Source organism: Macrobrachium nipponense, chromosome 42, assembly GCF_015104395.2.
Source record: "Macrobrachium nipponense isolate FS-2020 chromosome 42, ASM1510439v2, whole genome shotgun sequence".
Taxonomy (NCBI): Eukaryota; Metazoa; Arthropoda; class Malacostraca; order Decapoda; family Palaemonidae; genus Macrobrachium; species Macrobrachium nipponense.
In genome coordinates, this window is record NC_061103.1 from 2,290,246 (window position 1) to 2,301,788 (window position 11,543).

At 38.2% G+C, this 11,543-nt stretch overlaps 1 protein-coding gene across 1 annotated transcript in view; it reads left to right on the forward strand.

Moving 5' to 3' along the window:
* The window catches only part of LOC135212926 (uncharacterized), a 13,145-nt gene extending 4,005 nt beyond the window's left edge, over nucleotides 1–9,140 (forward strand). The window contains exons 2-6 of the mRNA XM_064246667.1: nucleotides 1–3,503; nucleotides 5,212–5,363; nucleotides 6,919–7,078; nucleotides 7,701–7,895; nucleotides 8,013–9,140. The exon at nucleotides 1–3,503 is cut by the window's left edge and continues 949 nt beyond it. Of these exons, the coding sequence (XP_064102737.1) occupies nucleotides 1–3,503; nucleotides 5,212–5,363; nucleotides 6,919–7,078; nucleotides 7,701–7,895; nucleotides 8,013–8,067 (4,065 nt within the window). The 3' untranslated portion in view covers nucleotides 8,068–9,140. The remainder of the gene's footprint in view (nucleotides 3,504–5,211; nucleotides 5,364–6,918; nucleotides 7,079–7,700; nucleotides 7,896–8,012) is intronic.
* Nucleotides 9,141–11,543: the final 2,403 nt, after the last annotated feature.

Consider the following 11,543-nt stretch of genomic DNA (forward strand, 5'->3'; position numbering starts at 1 on the left):
GACTGGAGAACAAAGCAGAGCACCATGCAACATCTTACGAGTCATGCTCATCTCTTAAAAGCCCAAATGAGGAACACTGCTCTGAGGTCCTTTGATGATCTGTTACATCATCTCATGCCTACAGTGTCAAAGGACTTCAAGTCTGGCGATTTGAAGAAGGTTCTGCTTCGGCAGAAAATCTTGGTTATCTTAGATGGCTTGGATGAACTTAATAACTCATCGGCAAAACTCTTTGATGAACTGCTGTATCTTAAAGAGAGTTTTGGCTTTACGCTCATGATCACAACTAGACCTGAGAAAATGAGATATATAGAGAAAAAACTGTTGGGCCATGACATCAAAATGAAGCATCTGCTTCTGATAGGCATCCCCTCACAAAAGAAGTATGAGTTTGTCAAGAAATACCACAGCGAAATTTCAAAACTCGTGCCAGACGGCCGGAATATCGAAGAACTTTTGAACTATCTGAAAAAGACAGAGCATCGATTAGAGGACTTATGGAGGGTACCATACAACCTAGCTTTACTCACAATCCTTTGGGTATATGGCCATGTGGATGTGACGAACATCAACACTGCTCCAAAACTGTACACTGAGATACTAAAACTTCAGAAATTAAAGCTAAAAGAACGTCTCAGGTCTAACGAAACCACACAGTCACTTGAAGAAGAAGATCTCGACAAACGAATAGAAAATTTCTTATACAGTTTGGGAAAAGAAGCCATAATCGGCTTGAAAAATGACCACATCAATCTGCCACCAGAATCTTATGAGAGACTCGAGAAAGTATCTAGTATCAACGCAGTTCCCAGTCAAGAAATGATAGGAGCTTTTCTCCAGCGCGTACCAGGCTCAGAGGTTATCTACAGTTTTCCACACAAGGGTCTACAGGACTATCTCTCAGCTTTGTATATTTGGATGGAACTGATGGGGAAAGATCACAACTACGATATTGAGGACATTCAAAAATGCATTAACGAGCTCTTACTCCAGAAGAAGGTCCTTCCAGATGCAAGCAAAGACATCTGCGACTTTACCAAGGAGAGGCTGGAAAGTTCAATGAGCAAAGATCAAATTGGATTCACAGCCAAAACTCTTGGGTACATAATCCCAAAATACAGGGCGTCATCAATCATCCACAGAATGTTTGCAGAACTACATGGCTCATCCAATTATGACCTTCCCAAATTTCACAATGTTTTCATCTGTCTGATAGGGATGTTTTCCTTGGAGAAACAGGAGATCAAAGAAAGAAACAAGTTAGAGGCGCTGAACTTCCTTCAGGAGTCTGGAGTGAGAGACAAGGAGTCTTGGATCTCCATCCTAAATTCTGTAGAATGTGACAACTATGTCGCCTCCTTCATTTGTAAGCAACCCAAGATTCTAGGGAATGCGATTAAGATAACCGATTCCTCACTCTACGCTTACATGTCTCTCATGAAAGCTCTCAAAAGACCACGGAAGGATATCGGCAACGTGAAAGTGGACATCGAGGTTAAAGGAGATCTAAATGGGTCCCACAGCTTGCTAAAACTCATCCATTCCTGTCATTTCAAGCTGAGGAAAATATTGATAACTGAAAATAATATTGATGATTATACAACAATGCTAAGGAACCTGGAGATGGACCACTCTAATAAGTCAGAGGTGGATGTTGATGTGTGTATTGATGGAGACCTCCTAAGAACAACCGAAGTTGTGAAGCAGATTAAGGAAAAAAACTTCGTTATCAGAACTTTGAAGGTGAGAGATTTTGAAATTGATAACTCAAATGCCAGTAAGTACATTGCTGCATTTAGATCTTTCCCAAGCCTTCAGCAAGATGCTGTACAAACAACTTTAAACCTTAACATAGATGGGGATTTTGCTGAAAGCGGGGAGTTACTACAACTAATCACTCACCTCCACATGAGAATAGGGAGACTTCTGATTAATGAAAGCAATCTCAGTAAATATGGCGCAGTGCTGAATACATTCAAGGACCCTCCAAAATGTGTTAATAACTGCGAAGTAGAACTGTTATGTCCCAATACAGATATATTTGAGCTAGGAAACACCCTAAACGATATCAAAAAGAACAAATGCTACATAAGAAAGCTGCAAGTTAAGGACCTCAAAATTGATGATGACAATTTGGCTGAGTGCATATTGCTTCTGAGAAACTTGTCGCCTGTTTGCAAAACTCTACTTGATAGCAACGTGGGTGTGAATCTCTGTATGAAAACGGACATGGAAAACTTACATGGCTTGATGACATTAGTCAACTATTTTCATTTCAAGGTAAGAAGTATAATAATAACAAACCAAAACTTTTTGAAATACGTCAGTTTCGTACAGGACCTCATGATCTCAGAGGAAGATGCCCAGTATGTGAAAGTTGACTTTGAGGACAAAGTCAACCTTTTGGAATATCGAGATCTACTAAAGCAGATAAAGAACAAAGGATTCGCAGTTGGGAAAATCAAACTGGTTGATGATGTCACCATCTGTGACAATAACGCTCAGGAATATTCTGACGTTATTACATCTCTACCTGAATTTGAAGAAGTTGCCTCTGAAGGGAAGATCTATCTAAGTATGAAGAGAGATTTAATCGAAACGAAAGACCTGTTGAAGATGGTCAGCAAAAAACACTTTTTGACAGGGCACTTGGTGTTAAAGGATGGGGCCATTTCCATAACTGAAGATAAGGTCCAGGAATACTTGGAAATATTTTCCTATTTGTCAAAAATAGATGAGGTGTCTTCCACAGCTTCTCTGGGGAGAATTGACGTCGACGTAAAGAGTAACGTGGCTGGGTGTAAGGCTCTGCTGAAACTGATCAGAGATATGAACTTTCACATAAGAACACTGAGAATGAATGAAGAAAACATTTCTATAACAAACAGTAACTTAGAATCATACGCAGAATTTTTTTCAGTGTTGCCTAAGCTTGAGGAAGGGGCTTTTGAGGGGAAAATAAACATTAAAGTCAACAAAAGTGTGAAAGATGTTAAAGGATTCCTTGAAATGATCAGTGACAGAGGAATGGTCGTTGGAAATTTGGAGACAAACGACCGCACCATTACTATAACTGACGACAATGAAGGGGAGTCCATGGAATTGCTTACGTCCCTACCAAAGCTCGAGAGAGGCGCATTCCGCGCCAATGTTGACATAAACCTTAGTAAAAGCCTGGATGCCATTCAGGGCTTGCTAAAACTGATTCACGAGAAGCAACCGACGATCACCAAATTAGAATACATCAGAAAGGACATCAGCATTAATGACGACAGCCTGAAACTCTACTGTAACTTTTTCGCCTCTCTGCCCGACTTCATGGAGGGCTCGTTCACGGAGAGGATCAGGGTGATCATAGAAAACGGGAACTCAGACCCCACGCCTTTGCTCAACGAAGTCAGCAGGTTGCGAATGGATGTTGATCTCGAAATGTCTTGTAACTTTCAGAGGCCAGGGACGTTTACAGATGCAACGGTCAATGCAATTAATGAAGTCTTTCAGACGTGAGTATGGTTCTCGTACATTTTGACCACGCAGATATAATCAGGGGAACGCATAATGGAAAATGCCATGACGAAGTAAGATTCACATCAACCGTGCATCTGACGTGTAGGCCAGTCCCTTATGACGCTTCTATTGGCTGTTGATAAGCCAATCACAGGGCTGGAAACTATCAGTGTCTCAGACATATCCCTCACGAGAGGTGGAACATACATCCTGCCTATGCGAACTCTCTCGAGAGACTGAGAGTTTCCAGCCCTGTGATTGGCTTATCAACGGCCAATCAGGAGCATCTTAGGGGCCGGACCTAGACATCAGATGCATGGCTGATGTGAATCTACTATAGTTACATCCACCTAGACATCTTCAGGATAACTGAAGACGTCTGCATAGAGGAAACTTGTCGGGATTACACCATTCGTTTCAATACTTCTTCATGGCATTTTGCATATACGTACATAGTTTAATATATAAATAGATGGACAGATAGACAGACAGATAGACAGACAGGTAGAGATATAATGGATAGGCAGCTTGGTTGCCTCTGCCATATACAGAAACATTCCATTCGTAAATCTCTAACATTCATAGACTTCTTGCACTTTCGTAAATATTAAGACCTACTTTCGCTTACTAGGGGAGTATGCCTACAAGCTACTTTGTTGTTGTTGCTGCCGCTGTTGTTGATCTAGTTAGGGGGTAGAAAAGCCCTAGGAAAACGCCTAAAAAGGCACTATCACTATTCATTCAACAGTGCTTGTCATCTTTTCCCTGACCATTTTTATTTTCTTCTTAGTCGACTGATTTATTTTTTATACAAACAACTCTTTTTTTTTTTTTTTTTTTTTTTTTTTTTTTTTTTTTTTTTTTTTTTTTTTTTTTTTTTTTTTTACAAGATAGCTTACTTAATTTTTCAACTAATCAGTATAGATTTATATCTATACTGATTATCTTATAGATTTTTAGATTGTTGATACTTTACAATGTTCGTATTTACCCTTCCGGATCTACTACTGTAAACCACCCGAAGTCTCTGGCTGGAATTGAATTATATGCAGCCTGTCCACTGATTGTTATCATTATTAATGTGTTTTTAACCACTACTATCAATATTATTACCGTTATTACCATTATCTTTCATAATTCTAAAGCAACTGAGTGGATATTGCCGATTTATCATTTCTTATCACGTTATATCATGTACCTAAATTATGTATGTCATTGTCTATAACTTTTGTAAATTCCATATATATTTGGGTTTGAGTTGAAATAAAATTTATTATTATTATTATTATTATTATTATTGGTATTATTATTATTATTATTATTATTATTATTATTATTATTATTATTATTATTATTATTATTATTATTATTATTATTATTATTATACATTTTACTCATGGTTTGTCCTCCATCCCAACCACTGAACAGAGCCTGCCAATCTTGTCCTTAATTTTTCACCTATTGGAAATAAATTTTTTTATTATTATTATTATATTAATTATATTATTATTATTATTATTATTATTTTATTATTATTATTATTATTATTATTATTATTATTATGCATTTTACTCATGGTTTGTCCTCCATCGATTCAGTTTTATAGAAACGACTCCATTCACTATATCACTGACTGATTACTTATTTCTCATTTTGCCTGCACACCTGTCAAACCTTTCACCTCCTCCTCCTCCCCCTCCACAGGTGTCAAGTGACGTCATACACAGGGCAACTGGACAACATTGCCACCGTCCCGACTTCTCTGCGGAACTTGCACGCGAGCATTGGCGACCACAACGCCTTCAGACCTCTTAAGCAAGCGGTTCTCTCCGGAAAACACCAACTTCGCAATCTGAGTGAGTTTGACAAATGGACTGACTGTTCGACTGCCTCGACATTCTTTGTTGTTCTTTTCCAGCGCCGCCGTTGTTCACTTGGAGTCAATTCGCACGTTCGTTCGTTCGACTTGAAATTTATTTATTTCAGGTTTTCGACGTCATGTAATAACTCTGTAACTCTGAAATCAGCCTAGATGTTTGCATCTCTGATGTGAGTCTAGATGTTTGTGACTCTAATATGAGTCTAGATGTTTGTATCTCTGATATGAGTCTAGATGTTTGTGCCTCTGATATGAGTCTAGATGTTTGTGCCTCTGAAATCAGCCTAGATGTTTGCATCTCTGATATGAGTCTAGATGTTTGTGACTCTGATATGAGTCTAGATATTTGTGACTCTGATATGAGTCTAGATGTTTGTGCCTCTGATATGAGTCTAGATATTTGTGCCCCTGATATGAGTCTAGATGTTTGTGCCTCTGAAATCAGCCTAGATGTTTGCATCTCTGGTATGAGTCTAGATGTTTGTGACTGATATGAGTAGATGTTTGTTTGGGCCTCCTTGATATTGAGTCTAGAAGGTTTGGTGCCTCGAATATGAGATACGATGTTTGCATCGCTGATATGAGTTCTACGATGTTGGTTTGACTCTGATATGAGTCTAGATATTTGTGACTCTGATATGAGTCTAGATGTTTGTGCCTCTGATATGAGTCTAGATGTTTGTGCCTCTGATATGAGTCTAGATGTTTGTGCTTCTGATATGAGACGGGACTTCTACTGCTACTACTACTACTACTACTAATATTAGGGCCCCGATCGATCTCGAGGCAGACTTCACGTGCCGAAACTTCACGCTTACGGAGCCTCTACATACCTCAACGCCGAATGACGTCAGCGTCACGTGACGTTTTCTTCCCTTAGCCAAATAAAATATTCAACACGTCTTGCACGTATTGTGTCTGAATGCGTCGTTAAGTGAAACTTCTTAGTTGCAATGTCAATCGCACGCAATACAGGAAGGAGGACTTGGCTATCACGGTGATTGATTGGGTTAGTCACAAATTGTTGACAAGTTTTCACAGCTTTGAGAGATTACTTTTCATTTCAAATTCATAAACACACACACATACATATACATACATACATATATATATATATATATATATATATATATATATATATATACATAATATATATCATATATATATATACATATATAAATATGTGTGTGTGTGTGTGTGTGTAGTACAAATAGGAGGACGAAAAAGAATGACAGTATATGCTTTAGTAACCCGTCAAGCACCAACTTATATATATATCTATCATTACTAACTTCAATATTGCAATGCCATTAGCATAACTCCCACTGTCTATCATCGTCTTTCTTCTTGTTATATTGTTATTCCTACCATTAAAATTCCATTGCCATCATTACGTTACAATCCACTTCAGCCTGAGTTCTTTATTATTATTATTATTATTATTATTATTATTATTATTATTATTATTATTATTATTATTATTATTAGCATTAATTATTATTATTATTATTATTATTATTCCTCTCCTACAGGCCTATCCATCGAGTCCATAGCAGCTGTGAGCAAACACCTCCTAGTCCCAATTAACGTGGGAATCCTTTCGTATCCTTCGCTCTTCCTTCCCGACCTCGAGGTGGGCACCAGGAAGAAAGGATGCGAGATCGCCAAGAGCCTCGTGCCCACCGACTCCGGGTGGGTATATGAGTTTGTTGGGTTTAAATGAGAGAGAGAGAGAGAGAGAGAGAGAGAGAGAGAGAGAGAGAGAGAGCTATACCAGCACACATGAACCAAAATAGCGCAACAAGTTTAAATCTCACGTACATACTTAAAAAAAGCACTTTCGATTATTTACACAAGTGTCTCCATCAATCACGAAAACAATGTGGTTTAACGTAGTGACGTGGTACTTATAAGGCGAGAGAGAGAGAGAGAGAGAGGAAAACAAAAAAGTTATTTTTCATTATTCAACATCTAAAAGCCCTTATAGGTTGGTACTGCCTTCAGTGAACTTCACGTGGCGCACTGTAGTACGCATTACTATCGAGTGTTTGCAGCGTACTTTCCCAGGCCTTCTACAACTCCCTCTTTTCACTATCTTGCTGTCCATGACTTCTGCAACTCCCTCTTTTCCGTATCTTGCTGTCCAAGACTTCTGCAACTCCCTCTTTTCACTATCTTGCTGTCAAACACTTCTACAACTCCCTCTTTTCCGTATCTTGCTGTCCAAGACTTCTGCAACTCCCTCTTTTCACTGTCAAGAGCTGACTTAACAGATTAGATTCCACAAGCCACTAACTGCCATCTCATCCGACAGCGAGCTGGGAACCGTCTTCTTTCCGAGATGCAGAGACGACCCAACAGAATTAATACTCCAGTTGAAGGAGTCAGGAGTCAGGGTCCACTTCTCCATCGTCCTGCCGACCTCCTTGGCACCAACCTCACCTCAGGACAGAGTGACACTGGCCAACTTGTACAGGGAGGAAATTGGATCGGCGGAGGGAATCTCTTGGTAGGTTGATCTCAGCTGACGTTTCGTCGATGTCAGATGCAAGATTATAATCACTGATTCTCTGTTTTGTATACCTATCATGAACATATCTCGATTAATTCATTATTTCATTCACAGGGGAAGACCTGATTGGAGCGAGGCTGGGAGCATCTTTGACGTGGATACTTGGTGAAATGATTTTGTCATTCGTCACACGATGGAACTTCGGCTTTTACACAAGACAATCATGCAATTATTAGTATTATGTTGGAATATCCAAAAGGAATCCCACTGGCTGGCCTCGAATGCTTTAATGTACAAATGGATGAAAAAAAAGCATACAGAAGATAATAAATTACATTAGCAGTTACAGAATCTTACAAAATATTTTGCATGAAAGACAGAATTTTACAGTCACAGCATTTTGATCATTTTTCCTTGTATTATATGATCCGTTAGAATGTAGCTCCACTGTGAATCTAGAGTAGCCTTAAGTTTCTGGTTGTTTGTATGGTGTTTTTACGTTGCATGGAACCAGTGGTTATTCAACAACGGGACCAACGGCTTTACGTGACTTCCGAACCACGTCGAGAGTGAACTGCTATCACCAGAAATACACATCTCTCACCTCTCAGTGGAATGCCCGAGAATCGACCTCGCGGCCATCGAGGTGGCACGCCAACACCATACCGACCACGCCACTGAGGCGCTTAGAGTAGCCCTGAGGAACACCTAGTAAGGGTGTTTGAAACAGCAGTTGGAGTATATTGATGACTAAATATAACAGTACTGTAACACTTTTTGTTTATCCATCCCTGGAGGATGGAAAATGCACAGGGGTCATTTGAAGACTTTCCAGTCAGTAGTTAAGGACACGTGTGCCTTGGAGCTTCAAGAAAAGGCAGACGACACTCATAACAGATCATGGTTTCACTTTTTTTTTTTTTTTTTTAGTGGGCGTTGGTTATTACCTCTATTCACATAACCATAAAACTAGAACAGCCTAATAAGCGTTTCTCGCGCGTTATGTGTTTAACAAACTGCATTGCAGAAAAAGATAAAAAAGAAAAAGAAAAGGTTATTTGAACAGGTTGTCCTAAATAAAAAAGAAAATCGCCACCTCTCTCCAAATTGCTCCTTTATTAATTCTATCAATTCTGTCATATCCATTGTTCATGCTTTTAATTAAACTTCTTCTTTGGTACCTGTATTTCTGTCATCTGTCTCAATTTCTAGAGAGGGAGAGAGAGAGAGAGAGAGAGGTTCTCCCCCCATTGGATGGTATATACATTGTAGTTAGCAGTGATCGGTGAATTCCAACATTCTCTCTTATGTTGAGAGGAGACCTTACCTTACCTTACAGACCTTACAGTTCGTTCGGGTTGCCCCAGGTCCCTCAGTGTGAGGCGCCTCTAATGTCTACCAGAGAGTTGCTAGTACATCTTCCGGTATATTTTGCATCTTCCAATCTTGGATGGTCTGGGATGCAGTTTAGATATTTGTCGAGCTTATTCTTAAACACATCTACGCTCACTCCTGATATATTCCTCAGATGAGCTGGCAACGCATTGAATAGACGCTGCATATTATCGATGCTGGTGCGTAGTGGATTAATGTCCTGTGTGCTTTCCTTATTTTTCCTGGTATAGTTTTGGGCACTATTAATCTACCTCTGCTTGCTCTTTCTGATATTTTTAGTTCCATGATATTTTCTGTTATTCCTTCTATCTGTTTCCATGCCTGAATTATCATGTAGCGTTCTCTTCTCCTTTCTAGACTATATAATTTTAAGGATTGTAGTCTTTCCCAGTAGTCTAGGTCCTTAACTTCTTCTATTCTAGTCTGTAAAGGACCTTTGTACACTCTCTATTTGTGCATATCCTTTTGATAGTGTGGGGTACCATATCATATTGCAATATTCAAGTGGACTACGAACATATGTTTTATAAAGCATATCATGTGTTCAGCTTTTATTGTTTTGAAGTGCCGTAACAACATCCCATTTTTTGGCTTTACATTTTGCCAGCAGAATTGCTATTTTGATCATTCGCATAACATGTTTTTTCTATTTCCATCATCACACCAAGGTCGTTTAACTGCTTCCTTATTTGTTGAATTGTCTCATTATTAGGTCCCCTATATGCATATAGCTTTCCTTCTCTGTCTCCATAATTTATTGATTCAAATTTATCAGAGTTAAATACCATCCTATTTACCTCTGCCCAATCATATACTTTGTTAAGGTCTCTTTGTAGAGCGTTCCTATCTTCATCACAAGTAATTTCTCTACTTATTCTTGTGTCATCAGCGAAACTACTCACTACCGAATCCTTAACATTACTGTCTATGTCTTCAATCATAATAACAAACAATATTGCAGCTAGCACCGTACCTTGTGGCACACCGGATATTACCTTGGTTTCATCCGATTTCTCATCGTTGCAATAACTATCTGTTTTTCTGTTGTGTAAAAATTCTTTTAACCATCTTCCTACTTTATCTACGATATTGTGTTTTCTAATTTTCTTTGCTAATATATTATGGTCTACTTTGTCAAAAGCTTTTTGCAAAGTCTAGATAAACCACATCTGTTTTCATTTCCGCTTTTCATATTTTTGAATATGTTCTCACGGTGGACTAACAGTTGGGTTTGTGACTTACTTTTTTCCGGGGGTACGAAACCACCGGGTTGTGCCTTATACAAAACAAATTTATTTTTTATTAAATGTTTCATAATATTTTTCTTCATTACCCTTTCAATCACTTTCATAATATGTGATGTTAGACTCACAGGCCTATAATTACTTGCCTCTAGTCTTGATCCACTTTTGAAAGTAGGGGTGATATATGCTAATTTGTGCTCATCATAAATCTTGCCTGTATCTACACTTTGTCTTAATAATATTGCAAGTGGCTTTGCGATAGAATGAACTACTTGTTTAACAAAATAGCAGGGGACTCCATCCGGCCCTGCAGCAGCTCCATTTTTAATTTCATTAATTGCCTGCACAATATCAGCTTCATTAATTTCTATGTCAGCTAAATATTCACTATTTTCTTCCCTTATTTCTATATCATTATCTTCATTATCTATTCTAGGGGTGAATTCTCTCTTATATCGTTCTGCCAGTATGTTGGCAAATTTCCTTTTTTTCATTCGTTAATCTCCCTCAATTCTCAGAGGGCCTATTTCTATTCTTCTTTTATTCATATTCTTCGCATATGAGTATAATAGTTTGGGGTTTTGCTTGATATTTAATAGGGTTTTTTCTTCCAAGTCCCGTTTTTCATTTTCTTTTGATTGTATGTCATCACTTACGAAAATGTTATCCCAATCTTTGTTTAATTCTTCATTAATTTCTGACCATTTTATATTTTTACTGTAGAAGTTGTATTTCCCATATCCTTCCCACTTTTTCATTTCTTGCTTATCTCTATTTTCACTTGCTTTGGAATGAACTGTTAATTCTATGACATTATGGTCTGAAATACTCGCATTATAAACTATTATTTCTTTAACATAATTCATCTCGTTCACAAATACTAGGTCTAAAGTATTTTCCTTTCTTGTTGGCAGGTGATTTATTTGTTGAATGTTGTATTCTAGTAGGCATATCTAATAGCTTTTCAAATGCCTCTTATCTTCTGCACTACTATTACTCTCTTTTT